Consider the following 27,124-nt stretch of genomic DNA (forward strand, 5'->3'; position numbering starts at 1 on the left):
AAAAGTGACAAAAACCCTCCACAGGAAAGCAAATATGCAAATACAACTGTATGCTCATCTGCATGTCTTAGGCAGGTCTGCAACCCCGCCTTTCCCCATTATCACCCAGCATACAGCAATTCCACTGCAGCAAGGGATTCTGGGAAATGACATGCAAATGAGCACACAGTGTCACTTTTTGCCTCAAAAACCAAATGAGCATACAGTTGTATTTGCATATATATATATATATATATATATATATATATATATATATATATATATATATATATATATATATATATATTTCTTTAGTTAGTGTGGGGCTATTGTGTGTGTTTTCTTTTTATTGTGGGTAGCGGGGGTGGGTGAAGGGGGTATTAGCTCCAACAGTGGTTTGTTTAGGGCTTGCGGGTGGGTAGCGGGATGCCTTAACCACTTAATGACCATAGCGGTATTAACTGCTACGGTCGTTAAGGGGTTAAGCGCACCCGCAACCCCCCCGCAAGTCCTAAATAAACAACAAGGGCCAAATACACCCTTCACCCACCCCCGCTACCCACAATAAACCTGGCACGGCTGTTTAACCCCTTCATTGCCTTAGCGGTTAGCCGCTAAGGTAATGAAGTGGCCTTTAAATGCATTTTTCCTGCCTCGGATGCATGCCGGGGGGGTCCGGTGCTGGTATTAATGGCATCAATCCCAGCCAGGAAAAAGGCCAGAAATTTTTCTAAGTGCCGATCCGCCACTCATCAGCAGCCTCTCACCATCAACTTGCCAACTTTTTCTTGCGTGGCTGATTCGCCAGCAAAACGCTATTCTAGAGTGGCGAATAGCTCCGCTAAGCTACTCGCCACTACTAGAATACAGCGTGGCGGAAAATGTTTAAATTTTAGGCGGAAAGTGCCTTCTGGCCTCGCCACCGGCGGGAAAAAAAAACCGCCAACAAAACTGGCGGTTTTTTTTATTCTCGCCACTTTCTCGCCCCTTACTGAATAGGGGTATCCATTTTTGGCGGGAAAGTGGCGAGAATTGCCTTTCCGCTGCTTACTGCATGATGCCCTAAGTCACATAAAAAGCCATGAAGATATATAAGCCAAAGTTTAATTTGTCTCAACAATAAGATGCACCTTCAAGGAGTTACTAAGTAAACACACTCTAATTTATGAAACAGAAAATCAAAGCTACATGTTTAATCAAACAAAGACAAACAAAGCGTTTTGTAGTAAGTAACAAGGCACATTAAAGGGAAATTAAACAACAATAAACTTGTAGATAATAGTTTTTTTTATTGGTTTAACATCAAAGGTTAAAAAAAACCCAACCACTCAGAACAATGAGCCCGAGATGAAATACGCTTCAACACGCGTGCAGACATGGACTGAAACACATCCCAGATCTGACAGATACACCCGCTCGGCGGGTTCTTTGCACATGTGTCAATTGTGAATGGAAGAAGAAGCAATGGGAGAAGTCGGCTAGGTATCACACACGATGATAAACGAACCTTCTCCTGAAAGCAGCGGGGATATTTACTTACGACAGTCAAGCATTTGAACCTCTTGTAATGAGCGTTATTAAGTGTAGGGTGTCTTGTTGAACCCAGCCAGATGTGAGTATAACAGAGAAGGGTGTGTATCTGCAAAGAATACACATTAGCAGCAGAATGTTGTATTGACGGCTGTATAGAGATACCAGATCTCATTTGAGCATGCACCTATGTTTTTATTAAATGCCATTTCTTTTCTACCTTTAAAATTCAGACTAATTCATACATTTCATGACTTTTGTTCAAGAGCTTGAGTTTGACTTGGCCCGGGGCCCCTTGTTTGACGCTTTTCTGCTTAACATAACATTTGAGATATAGCTGCTCGTAACATGTCTTCTCCTTTCCATCCTCAGGGCTGTAGATTCCCTAAAAGGAAGCAAAGAAAAGACAATCCTTTATGGCAGGGAGTGGCCAACTCCAGTCCTCGAGGGCCACCAACAGGTCATGTTTTAAGGATATCCCTGCTTCAGCACAGGTAGCTCAATCAGTCAGTGACTGAGCCACTGATTGAGCCACCTGTGCTAAAACATGGATATCCTGTTGGTGGCGCCCGAGGACTGGAGTTGGCCACCTCTTGCTTTATGGTTTGTGTCACTTGCACTTAACCTTTGTCTTGGAGAGAATCAAGTAGCAGATCGTCTCAAAGTTTCATGTTTTGAAGGCCCAGTCCCAACGCAACAAATACTGTATTGACACGAATGTGTTAGGCATGTAGCACCTTCTCTACAATTGATATGTTTAAAAGCTTTTAAAATGTAACTCCAAAACCTACAAATAACTCAAGTTTCTTAAAGTCCAATTGGCTATGTTTGAGCTTGCCTGGCAAAATGGTGCAAGAAAACCTCTTCTCTTAAATGCAAAGTTATGGACTCTATTTCCTATTTGCATTTATAAATATTTACATGATATACGTCTCTGGGTGTCTTGATCTCAGCACAGCCTTTGTGCTCAAGACAGTGTCTGTGTGCAGGCATCTCTGTTCTCCTTCTGTCAGCCCAAATGTGAGCTAAGGAATCTCTCTCCTGTGTCACAAATGAGGCGTTTTACAGAGCTCTCATTAGTCCAGGTTGAGACTAGTTCATTGAGTGGCTGCAATTACCTATCTCTCTGCTGGATTCTCAGCGCTCTGAGGCTTCTTTATTTAAACAGGGATAAGTCTTCAGTTATAGTACCCTCCTTTCTTTTATTTTCCCAATTTGTACCCCACAGCCATCAAACTGTTTCGAGCACAACTTTCACATGAGAGAGAGAGAGATACAGTATGACACCGGGAATGGCTAGCCAAGTCCCATTAAATTAGTGTCCCTGAATGTTAAGGGTCTAAATAGTAATGGTAAACGTAGATTGGCACTAAAAGAATTCAGAAAACTGAAAGCAGATATTGTCTTTCTGCATGAGACACACTTCGATACCAAGAACCCCAAACACCTTTAGCGGGACATACCCTATAGCATTTTATTCGTCTTTCACCAGTAAGAAAAGGAGGGATGCGATTTTGATAAAACAGGATATCCCCTTCCAGACACTGGAGGTCAAGAGAGACCAAGGAGGGAGGTCACTTGTGGTCCATGGTCTTCTCTCAGGTCTACATATTACACTAGTGAATATATACGCGCCTTGCGAGGGACAAATCGATTTCCTAAGGGAAACATTGGAGTCAATGGGGGATAACCGAGAACAGTTATATATTTTATTTATTTATAAAATATTTTACCAGGAAGTAATACATTGAGAGTTACCTCTCGTTTTCAAGTATGTCCTGGGCACAGAGTAAAACAAATAGTACATGGTTACAAGTACAGTTACATAAATGAACAGGGTATACATTATACACAAGACATTGCGTGCACAGTTAAAGAAAATATATATTATGAGCGTATGAAACAGTTACAGACCAGGTTAAAATGTGAGACAGCCTTAGATTTGAAAGAACTTAAACTGGTGGTGGATGTGAGAGTCTCTGGTAGGTTGTTCCAGTTTTGGGGTGCACGGAAGGAGAAGGAGGAACGTCCGGATACTTTGTTGAGCCTTGGGACCATGAATAGTCTTTTGGAGTCTGATCTCAGGTGATAAGTGCTGCAAGTGGTAAGGGTGAGGAGCTTGTTCAGGTAGCTGGGTAGCTTGCCCATGAAGAATTTAAAGGCAAGACAGGAAAGGTGAACTTTGCGCCTAGACTCTAGTGATGACCAATCTAGTTCTTTGAGCATTTCGCAGTGGTGTGTGTTGTAGTTGCATTGGAGAACAAAACGACAAATTGAATTGTAGAGGGTGTCAAGTTTGCTGAGGTGGGTTTGAGGAGCCAAGCCATATACTATGTCTCCATAGTCAATAATTGGCATTAGCATCTGCTGGGCGATACGCTTTCTGACCAGGAGACTTAGGGAGGATTTGTTCCTGTAAAGTACCCCTAGTTTGGCATAGGTCTTGGTTGTCAGGGTATCAATGTGCATCCCGAATGTTAAGTGGGAGTCAAACCATAAGCCCAGGTATTTAAAACTAGTGACAGGTGTTAGGGTGGTGTTAGCGTTGGTTCTAATCAGGAGCTCAGTCACTGGAAGCTTTACAAATTTAGTCTTGGTCCCAAATACTATTGTTACAGTCTTGTCAGTGTTTAAAAACAGTTTGTTTTGGGAAATCCAGTTTTCGAGTCTCAAAAAGTCAGACTGAAGTATGTGTTGAAGGTCAGAGAGGCTATGGCTGTGTGCATATAGGATTGTGTCATCTGCATACATGTGTATTGAGGCTTTTAGGAGGCGATTTTAATGTGGTCCCGTACCTGGATGTGGACAAGTCCACACATCCAGGGCATTCACACTCTGCAATGACATACAGTGTAGCAAAGAAATTTAGATTGCTAATCAAAGACTTTGGACTGTAGGACGCCTGGTGTTGCTCGCATAAAGGGCCCTGGGATGCTGGATAGGGGCGCGCTCCCAGAGGGAGAGAGGATATGGGATCCCTGGGATGCTGGATAGAGGGGCGCTCCCGGAGGGAGAGAGGATTTGGGATCCCTGGGATGCTGGATAGGGGCGCGCTCCCGGAGGGAGAGAGGATATGGGATCCCTTGGATACTGGATAGGGGCGCGCTCCCGGAGGGAGAGAGGATATGGGATCCCTGGGATGCTGGATAGGGGTGCGCTCCCGGAGGGAGAGAGGATATGGGAGCCCTGGGATGCTGGATAGGGGCGAGCTCCGGGAGGGAGAGAGGATATGGGATCCCTGGGATGCTGGATAGGGGCGCGCTCCCGGAGGGAGAGAGGATATGGGAGGCCTGGGATGCTGGATAGGGGCGAGCTCCGGGAGGGAGAGAGGATATGGGATCCCTGGGATGCTGGATAGGGGCGCGCTCCCGGAGGGAGAGAGGATATGGGAGGCCTGGGATGCAGGATAGGGGTGCGCTCCGGGAGGGAGAGAGGATATGGGAGCCTTGGGATGCTGGATAGGGGCGCGCTCCCGGAGGGAGAGAGGATATTGGAGTACTGTACGTAAAATATGGTGTTTACCAAATGTTGTATGATATGTAATGTGACTTTGTAAGAAATTTGATACAAAATGGTTGTTCCCCCCCTTTTTATTTTGTATATCCTTCCCATTTATGTGTGAAAAATGTAATAAAAATATAAGTTTAAAAAAAATTAAAATAAACAGCACCGCTGCTTCCAGAAGGCTTAAAGCAGTATTATTGGTTGCAGAAGATGCAGCATGTCCTTGAGATTTTTTTTCCTCTTGCCAGGCCACATGTTACCCATCCATAAAAATATAATATTACCAGCAAGCTCCAGATGTCCTGTGTGAGTCAGTGTTCATACAGAGCTCTCATTGTTAGCTGGGCTCCGCCTTGTCACCAGAAGTGTTTTTGTCAAGGATTACATACTGTATGCTGTGAAAGGATCTCCAAGGATTACATACTGTATGCTGTGAAAGGATCTCCAAGGATTACCATGGAGTGTTCTCAATCGGCGATTGCTGACTTTTTGTACACTTTTCAGATGTCACGTGTGGCTCCTGTAACACTATGATACAATAAGAGTTGCCATTACATTTTTTTTAAATAAATTTAACAAAGATGCCCATTTGGTTGCACACACCTACATTTTTACACAGGACTTTAAAGGGTTAATTAGGAGTTTTATTAAAAAGACTGTTTGATAATCAATGACGACAGATACAGATGTAGCCAATGCTGTTGCAACCCGTGACACGCTCGCGCAGCTGAAATGGCGTAATCCAGGCGATAAATATAAAAAAATGACATTTAGGTTTGCAAACGAAATGGTTGAACTCCATACAACCATCCGCCCTCGCGCCTCGATAACTGTGTATATAAAGTACTTTTATAACTGCATTACACTCTTGTTTCTTTTGCAGCCGTGGAGGAAGGCACGCAGAAAAAAACATTCACCAGCTGGATCAATTCGCAGTTATCAAAGGTAATAAAGAGTATGGGAACCTTACAAATGAAAAAAGAGAAGAGCAAGGGTCCCTTATAATAATAATAATGTTTTTTTCTTGTATAGCACTGACAGTGTATGCAGCACTGTACATAGAATCTTTGCAGGCATGAATCCCTGCCCCGTAGAGCTTACAATCTATTTTTTGGTGTCTGAAGAACTCACAGTACAGAATTCATAAAGGATATTTGCTCCTCTTTTTTTTTTCTATGATACAAACCTAATTCCTTTCTAGCCCCCTTGTGACCGGCTGAGCGGATCATATGTGGCTTGTATATATCTGTTGAACCTTTCCAAATGAACATCAATAAAGCAATATACAACTTGTTGTAGGCGGAGACCAACTAAAATAACCGCGGATAGACAGATTAGTGACTGAGCAGAGCGGGATATGAATGATTGATTGTTTCCAGCAGATGCCTTCAGACACATTCCTGTGGTTCCTGAAACTTTGTTGCCGTTCTCAAACAAGATGCATTTGTGAGAATGGACTATTTCTGAGAACAGGTTATCTATCCGGGGAAAGCAGCCTTTACTTTGGAAGCCAACATCTACATAAAGTTCAATTTTTTTTTAAATAATTGGATTGGCGTAGCATTGTAAGCACAAGCCTAAATTAGTACTGAGTACACATCAAGTAATGGTGAGAGAGCTGCCCTTTCAGTCCCAGTTGAGGTCTCTCCCATTCCTTCTGTTCATGGGCTGTCCCTACTACCCTTGGGTGTTATGTACTAACCAGGGGTGCGCAAACTTTCTTTTTGCTGCGCCCCCCCTGCCTGCTCTTCTCCGTTGTCGTGCCTCCCCCGCTTACCTCGGTGCTGTGTCATTTGACGTCACGTTACCATGGCAACCGTGACATCACATTACCCCGCGGCGTCAAATTTGCCATGGTCACATGTCCTGAAGCCGGCTGAATCCCGGTAAGTAGAGGTTGCAGAGGCCTCGCGCGGTCCCCCGGCATTTAATTTAAATGCCTTGGGGAAGAGCGCGGGACCTCTGCAACCGCCCGTGCTGCCCCCAACAAATCTCACGCCCCCCCCAGTTTGTGCACCGCTGTACTAAACCATGAAATAATCTTTGGCCGGTGAGTGTTGTTCATCTAGTGATGTTTGGGTGGGTTTGAGTAAAGTAGGTGTTACGTGGGATAAAAAGAATTAGCGGCATGTGAGTTTGGAGGAGCTGGGTACGGTTCCCAGGATGTCGTTTGGTTCTCTCGAAAAAATGCATTACATCAGGAGTGGCCAACGCCAGTCTTCAAGGGCCACCAACAGATCAGGTTTTTTAGGCTATCCCTGCTTCAGCACAGAGTGGCCTTTATTCAATATACTGTAAAGTCATCTTTCCCATGCTGGAGAACATTGCAGTTACTTTCGTTTGAAGCACAAAGAAGACCGCTTCACAATATATTTTATGGGCCAGTGTTGTAGCATGGCCATTATAAATAAGGTTTTATTTAATACATCCCACAGCAAATAGGTTAGGTCCCAAAAGCAAATTTGCAAGAATTAACATATTGTGACGTCTGTTTCTTTCTCAGCATCACCACCCATCTGTCATCACAGACCTGTTTACTGATGTCCAAGATGGACACGTGATACTGGACTTGCTTGAAGTTCTTTCTGGTGAAGAATTGGTAAAACATTGCAATACATCTCTTAACATTATATGTAGTCGTAATTATGAACGTTCTGCTTCCTAAATAGTTTCATTGTCTTTCGCAGCCACGTGAAAAAGGAAAAAATATATTCCAGTCAAGAATCAACATAGATGCTGCTCTGACCTTCCTGGGGAAAAGATCAGTAAGTGTAACACTTGTTAGAAATGGAATAATTAATGCTGACTTTACTGTAGTGAAGTGTACCAAATAATCATTGCATTTTTTCAGATCCAGCTCATAAATATTCATGTGGAAGACATCGTTAGTGGGAAACCCTCCATTGTGCTTGGCCTCATTTGGAAAATTATTTTGCATTTTCATGTAAGTATTCCAGTAGCGTCACGTGGTATTAGCAAATCCATGTATGAAAGTTAAAGGATGGATTGAGATAAGGGTTTAGTTGTTTAAAGGAGCAGCCCTTTCGACTATGCGTTTGAAGCAGGGTGTCTCCAGAGATTAATTGCATTGATTTCAGCTCCAGGGGATCCCTTGCTTCCCGAGATACTTATCTCCTTATGGGGTGCCAATTTCTCTCTTCAGTTTAAATGTCCCAGTCACTCAGGCCAATAGGAAGACGAGGGATGCCATCACGGCTTCCTATTGGCCCGCGTGATGCTGAACTTTTAAACCGCCATGTTGTCAGCCCAGCTATGGCACCTACGTACCTCTGTATGGTAGTATCTCGGGAAACGGGGTCCCTGGAGCTGTAATCAACATGGTTCAGCTTCAGAGACCCCCTGCTTCAAATATATATAAACATAGCCGCAAAGACTGCTCCTTTACGAGACGTAACAGAAATATTTTACTACGCATCTTTTGTTAAAGTAAAGTTCTGTTCTGTTAATACAGCTGCATATCTGCACATAAATATTTAAATACTGTAGTTATAACATCATGTTAAATAGATTCAAAATACATTTTGAATTGTAACTCTTAATCATTTTACACTAGCATATATATATATATATATATATATATATATATATATATATATATATATATATATGAAACTCAACTGAAACAAAACCACTTTCTTAGCTTTGTTTGTTCTGGTTAAGAAGCTAGTCCAAACTTTGAACATTGAACAGTGTAATTAATTCTTTTCGCCTCTTTCACAGCAGGCCGGGCTTTGAGCGAGTATCCCAATGACTTTGGTGATCTTATTAAAGTTGCTGAATTCAATAGTCTAATTTTAAATAGTTTTTCATTTATTTTAAACTCTTATCCACTTATTCCGATTCATTTTGAGCTCCAATCTGAAAGTGGACGTCGGCATTGATAGTTTTATATCTTGATGGCTGGAAGGGCTTGTAAACCAATCTACTGCTGCTTCCGACACCTCCGGAACCTCATGGGTTAATAAATGTCAGGGGCCGTATTGTTCGTGCTTGCTTTGTGCCATTTGGAATTGTTCTGATGGGCTGTAACATATGTGAATGGCAGATTGACGATATTGCCGGCACTTCAGCTGGTACTGACGATCAACAAGTAGCCAAGAGTGAGAGCAAGAATGGCGGTTCACCAACCGCGAGCCCTCCCCCGAAAAGGAATGTCAAGTCTAGATGGAAGGAGTCTGCAAAGAAAGCGCTCCTACAGTGGGCCAAGGAACATTGTGCAGCGTGAGTACAATGTAACAACATTCCCTTGCTGTAAATCTGGTGCAATTCTGGTGCAGACATAGTACTGCTCCTGTTGTGTTTGGTGTAGTGTTTTTGTATCAGTATTGCACTACTACTGAAACTGGATTCCTGAAAGCGGGACTGTAATGCTGTGTTTATTATAATATAGGTTTGTGGCAGGAAGGCTCTAGCTCACTGATTCCACTATGCATAACACCCCCACCCCCGCCCACATTTTTATTTTATGAAACATTTAATCTCCTTTTATTTGTTTTTAACGGTTGCTAAGGCAGGGTGGTACTTAGAAGCAGGGGCGTGCCATGTGTCAAATTTAAGTAGGCAGCAGAATTACCGAACAGTTATTTGCTTATTCAGTTACATGCACTTAGAGACGCTGCAGCTCTTTCTTGTGATTAATACTAGTTTGTCAGTAACTTTCCACACTCCAGGAATGCAGTTTGAGATCCTACATCTAACAAAACAAGTAGCTATTTAGCAATTATTATTTGATGCTGTTTACGTAGATTTTATTTTAATTATGTAACATCCACAAGAAAGCTGATTGCATTTGTTTTATTGTCAGTGTATAAAATGCCCTTCTGTGATTTATCATGGTTTGCAATCTGTTGACTAAAATCATCTTGTATGATTGCGAAGGCAGATTTAAAACAAAAAACAAATATTGCTATATTTTAGATGGCTTTGGTTTCCTGTGAAAAACAACAAAACAGCTCATCACTGTCATTGGTTCCTTTAGATAGATTCAATCACCCGTAAAGTGTATATTTAACTTTTTGAAAAATTAATGCCTTTTCCTTTGGGTCTACTAAATTTATGCTCATCAGCTACTTGTATGTATGTGTTTTCCAGATATTGGCATCATAATTACTTAACCAACAAAAGAACAATTTGCCCAGAGGTTTGAAGATTGGCAAACAGTTCTCAGCTAGAGATTGAGATTGTAAAATCCTTTTTTCGGGCATTTTACAATTGTTAAAAGAGAAAATAGATTTTAAAAAATACTAATCAAAGTTTTTCTAAAGGCACCAATAGACTACATTTAAAGCTGCAGTTCAAGCTCCCGTTTTTTTAAAGCTGCAGTTCAAGCTCCCGTTTTTTTAGGTTATTTTTTTTTTACTTCAATAGTTTCATGTGGGCAATCTCTACTTACCTAAAGAACTGCATAGCTGCCGGTCAATTCGTTCTCCGTCTATTGATCGGCGAAGTTTGGCGACATCTTTAAATATGGGGAATGTAAATGGTTGCTATAGCAACAAGCATGCTTTTAAAATAGAATACAAGAAAATTGGTCTTTCAAAGTTGTTTTGTTTAAAACAGAAAATGCTAAAAGTATTTTTTCTTACTACAGAACTGTTTTATTAAAAAAACCCACACATGCAGGATATTGACTGAACTGCAGCTTTAATTTCTTAAACATGAATTTGGTCCAAAGAGGGACTGCTCCTTTGGTGGCTACAGAATTGCCTGAAACTAAAGTGCAGCATATGTTGGAGAATTGTTTTATCAAATGTAACATTTAATTTCAATTAAAATACTTAATTTGGTAGCATTTTCCCAACTTTTTTTCCAGACATGGATCTATCCATGTAACAGATTTTAAATCAAGCTGGAAAAATGGCCACGCCTTCTTAGCAATCATCCACTCGTTGAGACCAGATATCGTGGACTTGGACAAACTAAAGGAGCGATCCGCCGAAGAAAATTTGAAAGAGGCGTTCAGAATTGCAGAACACGAATTGAAAATCCCCAGGCTTCTTGAACCGGAAGGTATACTTGACTATGTATTTTTTCATCTGTTTATTCAAAGTAAACATTTTTTGTATCATTTTAAAGTACTTTTGGGTATTACAGTTAAGTAATTAGGTCAAATTGGTAAGTGTCTGGACCAGGTTTTTTTTAACCGGGGTTCCTAGGTGCGCTCTATTAGAGAGGGTTGGGGTTCCTTACAATGCATCTGATCTCAGATGCGCTATTAGAGAGGGTTGGGGTTCCTTACAATGCATCTGATCTCAGATGCGCTATTAGAGAGGGTTGGGGTTCCTTACAATTTGTCTGATCTCAGATGTGCTAATCGTGAGGGTTGGGGATCCTTACAATGCATCTGATCTCAGATGCGCTATTAGAGAGGGTTGGGGTTCCTTACAATGCATCTGATCTCAGATGCGATATTAGAGAGGGTTGGGGTTCCTTACAATTTGTCTGATCTCAGATGTGCTATTCGTGAGGGTTGGGGATCCTTACAATGCATCTGATTTCAGACGCGCTATTAGAGAGGGTTGGGGTTCCGCAGAATGTCACAATATAATTATAGGGTTCCTTAACCAAACAAAGGTTGAAACCCACTGGTCTGGACTTTCATTGATGGGTGTAAAAGTTCAGCCAAACAGAAAGCAAACTCGGACATGATATTTATTGTTGTATAATATATATTTCCAGTAACATAATTGCTAAAATAAAAATCCGTGTGTTTACTTCAGTATATATAATCACATCATACAAAAGAAAAAGGACCCAGTCTTGCAGCACTCAATCACTAGGAATGTAATGTTGTAAATTTAAAATATACTTTATTGATAACCTTGAATAAAAAATAGGGTGTTAAAACGTAATTAAATGATAATAAACAGCACGTGACTGTATCCTTGATAACCCACTTACGGTTAGGTGGGTAGATGTAGTAGAGTCCCCAATGAATATTGGGGATCAAACGCTACTGATAGTAGCTACCTAGAAATATAGGAAAAAGGAGCCTGTGAGAGCCCACTTGAAAGACACTGTCCTTGCGAGTGTATCCAGGCGTGTGATACGCACTAAATTGATACACTGAGGATAGGCACAGTAATATAGTGTGGCATACTATGCGCTTAGTTAGACCCATGTGATATCTGTCCCTGATATAGATATGCACTGTATGAGCCAGGTCTATGGTGAGAACCTGTGTAGCCCACACTGTTGATCATAGGTGCAGATTCATGGACACACTACGTAGTAAGATACAGGATAGTATGGCATTAGCTAGAGCATTGAGTAGTCCTATAGACACCTAAAGTGTAGGTGAGGTTAGGTAGTTGAGACACCTGTTAGTAGCAGTTGATACAGTGGTGCTATGCATATGTTATTAACCAGGGTAAACCTTAACTCGTGTCAATATAGGTTGTCAATGTTATCTGCTGTTGCTGCCCAAAGGAACGCTGTATTAGGAGCCAGATGCAGACACTGTGCACATATATGCAAATACCCTTACGTGAGGGTGGTACTGTGCTGCGCACAAAGGGTGAATGGTGGCATGGAGGCAACCTCCAACGTGTCTGCAGTGGCGCAGGGGGGTTAGCACTAATCAATAAATGTGATGTTGTAGGCTGTAACCCCCTGCGGTGCTGTTCGGCAGATAATGGGTTAATGTATAGTAGGATTGCCAAATTGCTCAGCTCAAAGAGGAGTGGGGTGTAAGGATGGTTGAAGCTGGGGTTAGTTTGTGAAACCCATATACGCACCACCACCCTCCCTCTCGATGATCAGCTGACCTGTATCTATAACCAAGTGAAGGAACCAGTCTAACATGTAACGCACAGTCCCCTACATCAGCGCTGATCTTGGTTATATCAGCGCTGATGTGCTCGAGGACTTGCCTGTCTAAAAAGTGAGTGACTCAGTGACCCCTCAGGCTGGAGGATCCCGCGATAATGTGGTAAAGCGCGATCCCATATAACATGCACAGGCAAGGGAAGCTGGGGATATATAAGCGCTGATAAGTATCAGAATGCTGCTGTACTTGAAATAAATGAGCTTCCCGCGTGTGTAAGAGGTAGGTGGCCAAGATCAGCGCTGATGTAGGGGACTGTGCGTTACATGTTAGACCGGTTCCTTCACTTTGATCATTGAGAGGGAGGGTGGTGGTGCGTATATGGGTTTCATAAACTAACCCCAGCTTCAACCATCCTTACACCCCACTCCTCTTTGAGCTGAGCAATTTGGCAATCCTACTATACATTAACCCATTATCTGCCGAACAGCACCGCAGGGGGTTACAGCCTACAACATCACATTTACTGATTAGTGCTAACCCTCCTGTGCCACTGCAGACACGTTGGAGGTTGCCTCCATGCCACCATCCACCCTTTGTGCGCAGCACAGTACCACCCTCACGTAAGGGTATTTGCATATATGTGCACAGTGTCTGCATCTGGCTCCTAATACAGCGTCCACTGGGCAGCAACAGCAGATAACATTGACAACCTATATTGACACGAGTTAAGGTTTACCCTGGTTAACAACATATGCATAGCACCACTGTATCAACTGCTACTAACAGGTGTCTCAACTACCTAACCTCACCTACAGTTTAGGTGTCTATAGGACTACTCAATGCTCTAGCTAATGCCATACTATCCTGTATCTTACTACGTAGTGTGTCCATGAATCTGCACCTATGATCAACAGTGTGAGCCACACAGGTTCTCACCATAGACCTGGCTCTGACAGTACTGATGAATTTATATAGTCACCAGTGCATATCTCTATCAGGGACAGACATCACATAGGTCTAACTAAGCGCACAGTATGCCACACTGTATTACTGTGCCTATCCTCAGTGTATCAATTTAGTGCGTATCACACGCCTGCATACACTCGCAAGGACAGTGTCTTTCAAGTGGGCTCTCACAGGCTCCTTTTTCCTATATTTCTAGGTAGCTACTATCAGTAGCGTTTGATCCCCAATATTCATTGGGGACTCTACTACATCTACCCACCTTATCGTAGGTGGGTTATCAAGGATACAGTCACGAGCTGTTTATTATCATTTAATTACGTTTTAACACCCTATTTTTTATTCAAGGTTATCAATAAAGTATATTTTAAATTTACAACATTACATTCCTAGTGATTGAGTGCTGAAAGACTGGGTCCTTTTTCTTTTGTATGATATTATCACGTCTCCATACAGTCAGCACCTCACTGTGGTCTAACACTAGCTGTGCGGGTTTCTTTTGCGTGTAGTATATATAATCACGTCTTGAGTTAATTGATATTAAAATATTTTGTAAAATATGATCCATGTCCCATGTCCCACTTATTATGGATGTCAAAATAGAAAATACTCTTCAAAGGATACTTTTCAAAGCTGATATAGTTTCTAAAAAAAGACAACATATTAGGATCATACATATATGTAAACACATATGTATGAAACATGCATGTGCACAGAAATGTATATAAACCAGTTGTTGATAGCATAACCACTTTGGGGTATTTGTGAAGTAACCTAGAATACAATGGCTTCTTTTTTAAATCTCGATACAGATGTAGATGTTTCTGATCCAGATGAAAAATCAATCATGACTTACGTAGCCCAGTTCTTGCAGTATTCTAAGAACGTAACAGCCGCCACCACGGAGACGCCGCCGGTATGTAACGTGTCGCGTTATTTGTGGGTCATCACATTAGCGTTTGCGGTTGGTAAGATTTCCAATTTGTTAGTTCAGAGTTTTATTTACGTTGGCGAGTTCTCTGCATTGTTTGAAGAAGCTGGATGGCAGATTCAAGCCGCAATGAATGTTTAAATGTAGCATTAGTAAAAACTAACATAACAGCAATACTGTGGGTGATAACACGTTCTCCTCTGAGAGCAGAGACCAGAAAAGCTGCTGTAATTGTTATCCCCGTGCCAGATAACAAGATGAATATAAAGAGATGTAAGATAGGGAGGGCTTCATCCATGTTTTTGTGCGGTGCTGTTTGAGCACACATGCTTGCGATTACTTTAACTACATTTTTCAGGGTGAACAGCCTTGAGGGCTCTAGTTGAGCCCCAACTGTCTCTAGGGCAGGGGGGCTCAACTCCAGTTCTCAACCCCCCCTCCCCAACAGGTCAGGTTTTCAGGATATCCCTGCTTCAGCACAGGAGGCTCAATCAGTCCCTGCTTCAGCACGGATGGCTCAGTCTTTGACTATGCCACCTGTGCTGAAACTAGGATATCTTGAAAACCAGGCCTGTTTGTGGCCCTTGAGCACTGGAGTTGCCTATTGCTGATCCATCAGGAAACTGTAACACAACGAGGTCCTACATGTACTGAACATTTTACATTCGTGTGACATCTAAATATGTTTTAGAGTTAATTTGGTTTATATTCAGGAACAGAGAGTATGTTTCCCTTTATATAGGATGAGGTGAGGAAGACCATCGAGTGGTTGAATGCAGAAGAACAGATATTGAATAAGTTGTTTGCTGCAATGAAAGGGGAAACCTATACTAAGAAGTACCAAGTAAGTATAAACATGTTCATTTGTGATGGGGAGAAATGGCCTTTTAACTTGTTTTTAAATGCAGTGCTTAGAAAAACACCTGGGACAAACAGTGCACAAAATATCGTATTATTTTGTTTTATTTCTTAAACGATGAATGCTTCCAGTAACTTAGCAGGGATTGGTCTCCCTTTGCTTTTGCAGTTAAATTATGAAATGAATCAATGTTTTTTGGTGGTTTTTTTTTAAATTTACAAATATACTATTCTATTATTGCCAGTTATATATTGGGGGAGGATTTGTCCTTGATGAACTAACTTCTCAATTAACTCTGTTTTTACTATATATATTTTATAGGAAATCCTATTGTTCATGAGGAGGTTTAATGAACAAAAGAGACTTTTTATTTCTGACCTGTCCATGAAAGCTCTGCCAGTCACCGATCAGCAGCGTGTCAGACAATCCTTGGAAAACATCACTTCCCAGGTCAGGCCGAGAGTTTATAATTATAAGTGAATATAGTGGTGGTTAATGATATATTATGTTGTTTTTATGGAGTGGTCACGCAGGAAGAACGTGGTGTCTGAAGCTAGACATATAGAAAGGGCAGGGCAGTATTAATCAGCTGAAGCTAGACATATAGAAAGGACAGGGCAGGGCAGTATTAATCAGCTGAAGCTAGACATATAGAAAGGGCAGGGCAGTATTAATCAGCTATGTGTTTTACAGCGGTCATTTTCTTGCTTCTATTAGATAAGGGAGGGGCCTATACTCCAGTCCTCAGGAGCCCTCCCCCCAACAGGTCAGGTTTTCAGGATATCTCGGCTTCAGCACAGATGGCTCAATCAGTTAATTGCTTCAGCACTGGTGGCTCAATCGAAGACTGAGCCTCTGATTGAGCCACCTGTGCTGAAGCTGAGATATCCTGAAGACCTGATATGGGGAGGGAGTTGAGCACCCCTGAGATAAGTTACTGATTGCAAACACTAAGGACTGGCACACAGGAGTGAGTGGTTGTTTCATGTCCAAGCCTTGCATAGTTTCCTCCTACCACTGATATGTGCTGCAATTGAGGTATTATTGGTGGTCAGTGAGTATTTTTTTTTTGTTTTTTTAAGTCAACTGTGGACATTCATGGCCATGTCTATATCAGGGGTGGCCACCAACAGGTCAGGTGTTCCGGATATTCCTGCTTCAGGACAAGTGGCTCAACCAGTGCCTCAGTGAAAGACTGAGCCACTGATTGCGCCACCTGTGCTGAAGCAGGGATATCTTGAAAAGCTGACCTGTTGGTAGCCCTTGAGGACTGGAGTTGGCCGCCCCTGGTCAACACTATATTGATATATAGATTTTCTTGTGAAAAAGAAGGGGGAGAAATCTCTACCCACCTGATATGCTCTGGAGTAATTCCTTGTCACCATACCACATCATCTCAAATGTTTTTAGAACCAGTATTCTGCAGCTGGGACAGTTCTGAACTAAACCGGTTCAAAGGCCACACATAATAAATCAGGTTATACAGCAGGCCTGCCCAACTCGTAAAGTGAGAAGGGCCGAACTGCTCCAAGGAAAAAAAATTTGGGCCAATCATCATCATCTCTCCTCCAGCACCTCTCCATCATCATCATCCTCATCCTCATCTATCTCTCATACCCCCATCTCTCCCCCTCACCCACACAATACCACCCTCCACATCAAAAATACAATACCCCCTCCACATCACCCCAGCCCATTCCATGTCAGCAGCCCCCCCCCCAAGTCAGCATCCCATGTCAGCATCCCCCCCATGTCTCTCTTCCCTCAATATAACACTCTCTCCCCCTCCCCTAAATCACACCCTCTCCCCCTCCTCTCAATGACACTCTCCCCCTCCCCTCAATATGACACACTCTCCCCCTCCCCTCAATATGACACTCTCTCCCCCTCCCCTCAATATGACACTCTCTCTCCCTCCCCTCAATATGACACTCTCTCCCCCTCCACTCAATATGACACTCTCTCCCCCTCCCCTCAATATGACACTCTCTCCCTCCCCTCAATATGACACTCTTCCCCTCCCCTCAATATGACACTCTCTCCCCCTCCCCTCAATATGACACACTCTCCCCCTCCCCTAAATCACACCCTCTCCCCCTCCTCTCAATATGACTCTCTCCCCCTCCTCTCAATATGACTCTCTCCCCCTCCCCTCAATATGACACACTCTCCCCCTCCCCTCAATATGACACACTCTCCCCCTCCCCTCACATGTCAGCAGCCCACCCCCCCCTCACATGTCAGCAGCCCACCCCTCACCTCTGCACCAGCCCGTTTTACACACACACACACACACACACACACACACACACACACACACACACACACACACACACACACACACACACACACACACACACACACACACACACACACACACACACACACACCTCTCTACGTCTTGTAGATCAGCATGTCCTCTCTCCCCGGAACAAAGCCCCGCCCCCGGCATGCTCTGACCTCCCCGGCATCCTGCATCCTCCTCGTGCTGCTTCTGCCCCCGCGCACTGCAAAACCCGGGGGGGGGGGGGGGATGAATCGCCGCCATTTAAAAAAAAAAATTATTTAATTAATTAACTGGCGCCCGGCCGGAGTCACCGCGGGCCACACAGAGAGGCCAGGGGGGCCGTATGTTGTGCAGCCCTGTTATACAGGCAAAAGTGGAAGAAATAAACGCCTTGCGTGTATATTGTTTCTGCTCTTTGGGTTTTGGGAAGTTTGACTAGTGACCGTGCATCTTGGTGTAAAGATTGCAGAATGGAAAAAGCAGCTGGATGGCAGTTTACCGGCCCCCCTGAGAGATATTGAGACCTGGCTCTTAGAAGTGGAAAGCTTGATGTCCCAAAAGTTACCGGAGTCGGAGAGCCATTACAACACAATGTCTCTCCTGCAAAAGATATCCGGCTCCTTTAAGGTATCATATTAAAGCAGCAGTTCAAGCAATATCCTGCATGTGTGTTTTTTTTAATAAATCAGTTCTGTACTATGAGAAAATACTTGTAGCATTAAAAAATTTTAAAAATATATATTTTAAAGACATTTTTAATGTTTCTAATGTAGGAAGCATTTCCAAAGTGACAGTCCCCCTCTAACAGGTTCTGGCTCTTGAGCCCCGCCCTCTCTCTAGCAGTGAACCAATTGAATCTAGTAGCTGCATAGTCAATCATATTCCAGGAACTACATTACCCACAATGCTGTGCATGAACTGAATTAAATAACCCTGAGCAAGCGATTGATTACAGGAGAACGGATCGATCTGCAGATTAGCTAATCACTTGTCAGTGTGCAGATTGTATTGATGCACTTATTGAATGAGGGAAAAAATTATATATTTTTTAAAACGGCAGCTTGAACTGCAGCTTTAAGCATACACTATTTGGCGTAGTAACCTTTAGTAGCCCGAGAGCCTCTGAATGAATCTTTTCCATTGAACTTTGAACTGTATAAAATCACGGTGCTAGCAAAACAAAAATGGTGGTATAGTGTTGAACCACAGATAAATATTCAAGTTCTAGGAAGCAGATCATGTCCACTTTTTTGTTAGTAATACATGGGATCTTGAAACACTGTTTCTTTATTGGGGAAGTCCCCTCCGAGGATCTAAGTGTATTAATGACAGTAACAAGTTTAAAGTCGTAAATCTGTGTGAATGGTGCATATATATATAAAAAATATTTTTAACTAAATCTGATACTTATAAGTAATATTAAATATTGAAATAATAGTTCAAGTTATGTAAACCTAGTGAGCTGAGACAGAAGGGTTTTGGGGAACCCAGTTGGACTGTTCAATTCTTTACATGTCGGAATGCACCTTCACCTAATGTGACGATTACACAGATAACTGCTGTATTTCTTTCAGGGTTTAATGGCCATTGCTGCTAATTACCTGGAAACGCTCAAATCGTTTAAGAATATAGATGAAAATGGTGTTGTTCTTGTTCCAACTGATAAAATAGAGGAGATGAAAGCAAGGTATAAATACGTTTTTATTCTATTGTATATTTGCTATATTGATACATTTTTGCTTGCTCTGTTGACATGTATATGGTTATCTAATTTGTAGATTTGGGCCGCGCTTATAGTGCGCGCGACGGCGACGGATGACGTCACCGCTAGCGAAAGTTGTAATTCGCTTTCCTGGCGACGTTGCGGGCGACCAGGTCTTTGATTGGTTCAGAGGCTGTCACGTGTGGCGACAGCCTCTGAAAAATCGCATTTGACCGGCTTCAGAAATTCGCGTCGCTCCCTTCACTCTGTCACATTGCGCTTACTATAAGCGCATACGACGGCGGGAATACATTAGTTTTGCCGCGACATCGCGTCGCCGGCACTATAAGCGCAGCCTAATGCTGTACAATGGTGATCAGCCCCCCGTCTTAACTCTGAATATGTTCCAGTATCAGTTTGAATATTATGTTGAAATTACATTAGTAATCAATCAGTCTTGGGGCGGGGGGGGGGGGGGGAGAAGAGAAGGACGGACAAAGGCAGAAATAGGTAGTATCACCTTTTTATTGAATCAACAGAATTTAACCGTGTACAAGCTTTCAAACTTCATAGGTTTCTTCTTCAGGTCTGAGGGTGGGGGATTTATTGTATGTATTTGGGGGGTGTGGGTCTTTTTTTCCCCCTATGTATTTGGGGTTTTGTATGTATTTGGGGGCTGTTTTTTTGTTAATGTATTTGGGGGATAGGGGTGATTTAAAAAAAAAAAAATTTTTGTATTTAGTGTGTGTTTTTTTTGTATTTGGTGGGATTTTTTGGTTGTATTTTGGGGGTGGGGGGGAGTAATTGTGGGGGGGATTGTGTGTGTGGCCGGGGGGGTGGGGAGGGAAAAGAGTGTGAGGAGGGAGGATTGAGGGAGGGGAGGGATTGAGGGAGGATTGAGTGAGAGGGGGGAAGAGAAATGCTTGGGAGGAGGGGGCTCGCGAGGAAATGGGAAATGTAGGGGCTCGCAAGACCGCCGATACAGGGGGGGCTGTCAACTCTAGTCCTCACTTCTGTGAAATCTGTCGCTGGCCCTGCCTGAGAAGTTAGAAAGCTTGTAACATTTCAACTACTGTACGTGTTGGTTCATTAAAAGGTGTCGTGCCCTCTCCCTCCCTCTCCCTCCCTCTCCCTCCCTCTCCCTCCTCTCTCCCTCCCTCTCCCTCCTCTCTCCCTCCTCTCTCCCTCCTCTCTCCCTCCTCTCTCCCTCCTCTCTCCCTCCTCTCTCCCTCCTCTCTCCCTCCTCTCTCCCTCCTCTCTCCCTCCTCTCTCCCTCCTCTCTCCCTCCTCTGTCACTGCATCCTAATGTTGCAGAAAACTTCAACTGTTATTTGTTCCTTTTTGTTTTCTTTTAGATTGGATAAAATGATGGCTGCACATTTTAGCGCGCTTCTAGATTACCGCTGCTCGGGGCATTATGTGCTGGCTTTGGTGGAGGAAGGCAAATCAAAGTTAAAAGTCTGGAACGTGAAATACAAGACACAGGACTCTGTGCAAACCTCCCTAGCTGATTGGAACGTGAGTTATACGTGAAAAGGCTTCTGAAAAGATCACTGAAGGCTAATTACTAAAGTGCAAGAGACAAATATTATTCATTAATGGCGTTCAAGCGCACAGCCTCTCCCATTTCACAATGGCTATTTGACTTTAGTGAATATACCTCAAAATACATAATGCACCATTATTGTCATCCCAAACCAGTTCATAGCGGGTAGCTTTCATGTGTATGTATATTTTATATATATGTTTTCTGATAAACACATTTGTAAAGCCTGTATGTTAGGAATGATGTGATCTTTGGTGCTTGGTCTGTAATAGTGCTCTGTGTTTAGTATCAATGTCTAAATAATTTCTAAAGCTGCAAGTCATGTTCAAATATTGACATGAAGGGAATTTATCAAGCAGCCCACACCTAGCCTTATCTTTACAAAGAACACCTGGCTTTAAAGCTGCATAGCAGATTTCATCAAAAATTGAGTTAACACTATATTTCTTAAACAAGGTTTGACTTGCCTACAAATATATATATATATTTTTCTTGCAAGTCTGCCTTTATCACTGGGCAAAGTTTTAGAAATGTATCTTTACTTGTATTTTTGCAGAGACTACCCACTTTAGCTGACATTTTTATGCGATGTCTTTCACAGCATAAGAGTTTAGAAAAGCAAATTGTACATCTGCAATTCTGAGTGTTGTAGTGAATATATTAACACTGTACAGCTGAACCCCGTTATAACGCGATCCGTTACAACGCAAATCCGCTTATAACGCGATGTAAGCGCGGCTCCCAATTTTCGTATTTATGAATACTTTACAACACGGTTATTGGTATCTTAAATACTTTATTGTACAATGCATACAATTGTACAATATTTCTAATACGATCTGCTTATAGCACAATGTGATTTTCTTGGACCTCAAGCACAGCGTTATAAGGGGGTTGTGCTGTATTTTGAAGAGCTTTAAGTCAGGGTATCTTATCTTTTGAAACTAGCAAGCTATGAATTAAACCGTAAAATATTTCTCACCAATATTCCTCGTGTTTAGGATTTTGTTGACGAGAAACAATTTCTGGTTCATCTTGAGTCGGCCTTCCAAAAGTTCAAGGACCTAAACAACCAAATGATGATCTCTGTTGAACATTGTAAGTAGCCCCGAATTCCACATTCATGGGTAGCTGGATCTTCACTGGTCGTTATTGTCAGTGTTCGTCTGTGGACTATTGATTTAATTGGAGATGTATTTTATGTAATCTTCCAGCCGACGAGCCTGAAACAATCATAAAAGAGTATGAGGTGATGGAATCTAAATATAATGGGTTTGTAAACTCTGTTCGCAACACAAAATCCACTCTGGAGAAGGTTCTCTTATCGTGGACATCCTTTGAGAAGAATATCACCCTTCTTACATTTTGGTTGGATGAAGTTCAGAGGACACCATCTGTTAAGGTAAGGTTACATTTAACATTTAAGCTATTTCTTTTTTGGGGAGCACATCGTTTTTATTTATTTTTTTAAACATTTTCCTGGTGCATGTTTATAAGTTTGGGTAAATTTCACAAAAAAAAAGGGACGCCAGCTTTGGTATTAGGGTTGCCAGGTGTCCGCTATTGAACCGGAATGTGCTGTATTTGGACACACTGTCCAGTAAAAAATTAGAGGTAATACTGGATGTGTGTGTCCGGTATTACCTCTCTGGACAAAGTGACCTGACCGGCTTGGGGGGCCGCAAGATTTTCCCGAGCAGGGAGACAGCAGGGCTGTCGCTAAGGGGCTGGGCAGCTCCCTTCATCCTGATTGGTTGCTGCTTGGTAATGCAGCAAATCGGGAGGCGGTATCAATAGCCGGGGGGTGGGGCCAAGGAGAGGAGGAAACCGCGAGGAGCAGAGAGTGGTGAGAGTGGGTGTGTCTCAAGCGTGTCACATCTTTCACCATTGCGTTCAGTATTTTTGGAGAAGCCATCTGGTAACCCTATTTGGTATTCACAAAAGTCTTTCTGAAAAAGTGTAGGTGCTTCGGTGTCATTCATTGTCAGAAATGTGTTCTTTTTGATACATCCATCCAAAACATTACAATAGTAAAAAAAAAAAGGTTTAAAGAAAATGGAGAGTCGTCATAAGAAGGTTCACAAATAAAACACCAGAAAAAATGTATAAATCCTTTTTTTGGGCTAAAGAAAATGGTTCAGTAATATAGTAGGTGAAAGAGGAGAACAAGGCAAATTCACCCGTAACTATATCTGCTTTTTTAAAACAATGTCGTAATTCAACAGCAATAACTTATTATTTCTAGCTATGAGTAATCGTTTGGCGTAAACATTCAGGTTCCCATGGAGATCCTGTCCAAGTGGAAATCTGTGCGTGCTTCTTTAAACAAAGACGGAAACTTCCTGATGGAAAGAACCAACGACAAGGTGGCTTCAAAAATCTCCAACCAGCTGAAATCCGTGAACAGTCGGTGGACGAAATACGTATGTTTTTTTAAAACTTATTGCAGCTTTGCTAGTAGACAGTGGATTGGGGAGAATCGCTTGGCACGTCAGATCTCTCAATACCTCTTCCACTTATGCTACAGCGTTTTGCATGCGGAAATAGTTTATGGAATGTAATGCCAAGTCTTCTATTTAACTCTTTATAATACTGACGTCATATGTATTATTCTGCTTTTCCCTTGGGCTACCAAACATGTTTTTATCCCTGTTAGTCTGGTAATGTCATAACAAGAAAGTCATAATTATAAAGATGTACAGTACAACTCCTGACAGGATTTTCCATCGTAGACTAAGTCGGAGAAAGAGAGGAGCCAGATGGAGAATGGCAATACACAAAAGGTGGCACAGTGTGATGAAAGCGAGGGGAAGCTTACTAGGTCATTAGATGTGTCGGCTGATTCGTTAAGGAGATATATACAGACTCTACAGGTCAGAACATTCCGTGTTTTGCCATTAACAAGAAACTTTAATTTACCTTAACCGTACAGTTAATTGCATGGTTTCAATGGAGATAGAAAATAACTATTTGTAAAGCATTGTGTCTGCTAAACTTGGGGTGACCAACTCCAGTCCTCAAGGGCCACCAACAGGTCAAGTTTTAAGGATATCTCTGCTTCAGCACAGGTGGCGTAATCAGTGGCTCAGTCATTGACTGTCCCACTGATTGAGCCACCTTTGCTGAAGCAGGGATAGAGGTAAAACCTGACCTGTTGGTGGCCCTTGAGGCCCGAAGTTGGCCATTCCTGTGCTAAACTACGGGCTGTTATATACAGGATGCGGCCGTGCGTTCCTATGCGAACGCGCGTGCACGTGCCGCATGCTTTTCCTGTATATAGTGCCGGGAGCTGCAGGTAAGTGTGTGTGTGTGTGTGTGTGTGTGTGTGTGTGTGTGTGTGTGTGTGTGTGTGTGTGTGAGTATATGTTGTGTGAGTGAAATTAAGTCTTAAGTAAGATTTTTTTTAAAATAAAAAAAAAGTTTAATATTTTTTATTTTAATTTGTGCAATTATTTACACACACACACACACACACACACACACACACACACACACACACACACACACACACACACACACACACACACACACACACACACACACACACACACACACACACATATCCATACACACATATCCATACACACACACACACACACATATCCATACACACACACACACACACATATCCATACACACACACACACACACATATCCATACACACACACACACACACATACATATCCATACACACACACACACACACACACACACACATACATATCCATACACACACACACACACACACACATACATACATATCCATACACACACACACATACATATCCATACACACACACACATACATATCCATACACACACGCACACACACGCACACATACATATCCATACACACACACACACACACATACATACATATCCATACACACACACATACATATCCATACACACACGCACACACACACACATACATATCCATACACACACGCACACACACACACATACATATCCATACACACACGCACACATACATACATATCCATACACACACACACACACATATCCATACAAACACACACACACACACACACACACATCCATACAAACACACACACACATCCATATAAACACACACACACATCCATACAAACACACACACACATCCACACGTACACACTAATACATACATTTGAGCGCAGCCAGCGGCGCGAAAAGATGAATTTCTTCATCTTCGCCGCTGTCTGTCGGCTCCCCTCTCCCTGCCGTGCGCGCGCGGCCCTCGTATAGAAAGGCTGACTGACGTCAGCCAACTAAAAATCCTCGCACGCGCACACGGCGCAGCACGCGCCCGCCACTATAGAACGGGCCTAACTCTTGTGAATTTGGCTTTTGGTGAGCTTAACAACACATGCATCTAAAAACATATAGTGATGTATCTCATTTGAAGTAATACCATTATTCCCGGACATACCTCGCTATTAACTTCTTCATTGCCTCCAGCACATTGTCTGGCTGATATGCGCGTGGTTCTTGGTTCTGGTTTATTTTATAGGGCCGATTCTTGGTGTGCCTGAGTGAGAGAGGACGGCCACTCATTCGGTCCTGTTGTTCACACAGTCTCACAGTTTGCACCTTTTATGAACCTACCCCAATGTTTTTTTAATGTTGATTATTGAACCGATCGTAATTCCTGGTGAACAAAAATAGATGGAAAATATGGTGTTAACCAACAGATAAAATGATTTTGCAGAGAGAAAATAAACCAATGTTTCAAACAATGTTATGCCTTTTATTGAATACTTTTATATTTAAATGCAATCTTCTAGGGCTAACAACATTATATACTGTGTATATATGTGTGTGTGTGTGTGTATGTATGTATGTATGTATATATATATATATATATATATATATATATATATATATATATATATATATATATATATATATATATATATATATATATATATATACAGTGTTCGACAAACCTATACATTTGCTCGCCACGGGCGAGTGGATTTAACCCCTTGGCCCAAGCAGCACACGTTTGGTACTAGGTGGCGAGTAGATTTTTTTGTGTGGCGAGTAGATTTTTTGGTGATTTGTCAACCACTGTGTATATATATATATATATATATATATATATATATATATATATATATATATATATATATAATGTATGTATATGTGGGTGTGTATATACTGTATATATTTTAGTTAAATATATTTTGAATTTGAAACCAAATGTTCTATTTTATCTTAGAAAATGGTTAGTACTCTCTCTTTATTTAATCTTTAGTGTACCGTTCTGTCTTCTGATGCTTTTAATGTAATTTAGTCATTAAATTAACGTTTGTTTGAATACCTCTTATTCCAATACAAACACGTATACAATGGGTTAGATCAGGGGTGCTTGAGAACTGGAGTTGAGCACCCCTGGGTTAGATCACACTTAATTTGAGGCATATTATGAAAAGCTGAAAGCCTCTGACAATCTGTGCTGCAATTACAATAATTCACTGTGGGAATCTGTGTTGCAGATAACAGAGGAGAATGCGGGGTTAGTAGAAATGTCCAAGCAGATCCTTATCTGTGTGGAGCGGTATGAAGAACGTATCGGCTTGGTACAATCCTGGATTTCCAACGCAGAGACTTCCTTTGGGAGCGTCGACCAGCACAAAGACATGCAAGCAGCCGTCAAAGGAAACCTGCAGGTCCAATGATATGTCCATGTGTTAGATTTTCAGTAATTGTGTAAATATTATCTAGATTTATACCCAAGACTGTTCTCCGGTAACTTGCCTTGCCGGTGGACCAGTTTAGCATCTTGAAAGAGCTCTTGACACTGGTTAGTTCAGTATTGGGAGTACGGTAATTTAAGTAGAAGAACAAGTCCCACTTGTCAATCAAGTGGTTTTTTTCCCCTTATCCCACCCTGTCCTTATCAGAGAGCCAATAAAGATAAGGGATGGGGAGGGGGGACTCTGGCTGTATAAGCACTTACTGATCACACAGTGACATCACACAAACGGGAGCAGCCATAAGACATCATACCCCTCGCAAGTCTAACTT

General features: G+C 42.1%; 1 protein-coding gene across 5 annotated transcripts in view; it reads left to right on the top strand.

Moving 5' to 3' along the window:
- Positions 1-27,124, top strand: part of SYNE2 (spectrin repeat containing nuclear envelope protein 2) — a 231,822-nt gene that overhangs the window by 32,726 nt on the left and 171,972 nt on the right. For all 5 annotated transcript variants that reach the window (XM_075614879.1, XM_075614877.1, XM_075614874.1 and 2 more), the window contains exons 3-19: positions 5,897-5,958; positions 7,517-7,612; positions 7,701-7,778; positions 7,865-7,957; positions 9,080-9,255; positions 10,847-11,043; positions 14,578-14,681; positions 15,439-15,540; positions 15,877-16,005; positions 18,305-18,469; positions 19,417-19,529; positions 20,900-21,062; positions 22,092-22,188; positions 22,305-22,492; positions 23,367-23,513; positions 23,823-23,963; positions 26,593-26,766. In XM_075614879.1, coding sequence (XP_075470994.1) covers positions 5,897-5,958; positions 7,517-7,612; positions 7,701-7,778; positions 7,865-7,957; positions 9,080-9,255; positions 10,847-11,043; positions 14,578-14,681; positions 15,439-15,540; positions 15,877-16,005; positions 18,305-18,469; positions 19,417-19,529; positions 20,900-21,062; positions 22,092-22,188; positions 22,305-22,492; positions 23,367-23,513; positions 23,823-23,963; positions 26,593-26,766 — 2,225 coding nt within the window. The remainder of the gene's footprint in view (positions 1-5,896; positions 5,959-7,516; positions 7,613-7,700; positions 7,779-7,864; positions 7,958-9,079; positions 9,256-10,846; positions 11,044-14,577; positions 14,682-15,438; positions 15,541-15,876; positions 16,006-18,304; positions 18,470-19,416; positions 19,530-20,899; positions 21,063-22,091; positions 22,189-22,304; positions 22,493-23,366; positions 23,514-23,822; positions 23,964-26,592; positions 26,767-27,124) is intronic.

Source organism: Ascaphus truei, chromosome 9 (assembly GCF_040206685.1).
Source record: "Ascaphus truei isolate aAscTru1 chromosome 9, aAscTru1.hap1, whole genome shotgun sequence".
In the NCBI taxonomy this organism is placed as follows: domain Eukaryota; kingdom Metazoa; phylum Chordata; class Amphibia; order Anura; family Ascaphidae; genus Ascaphus; species Ascaphus truei.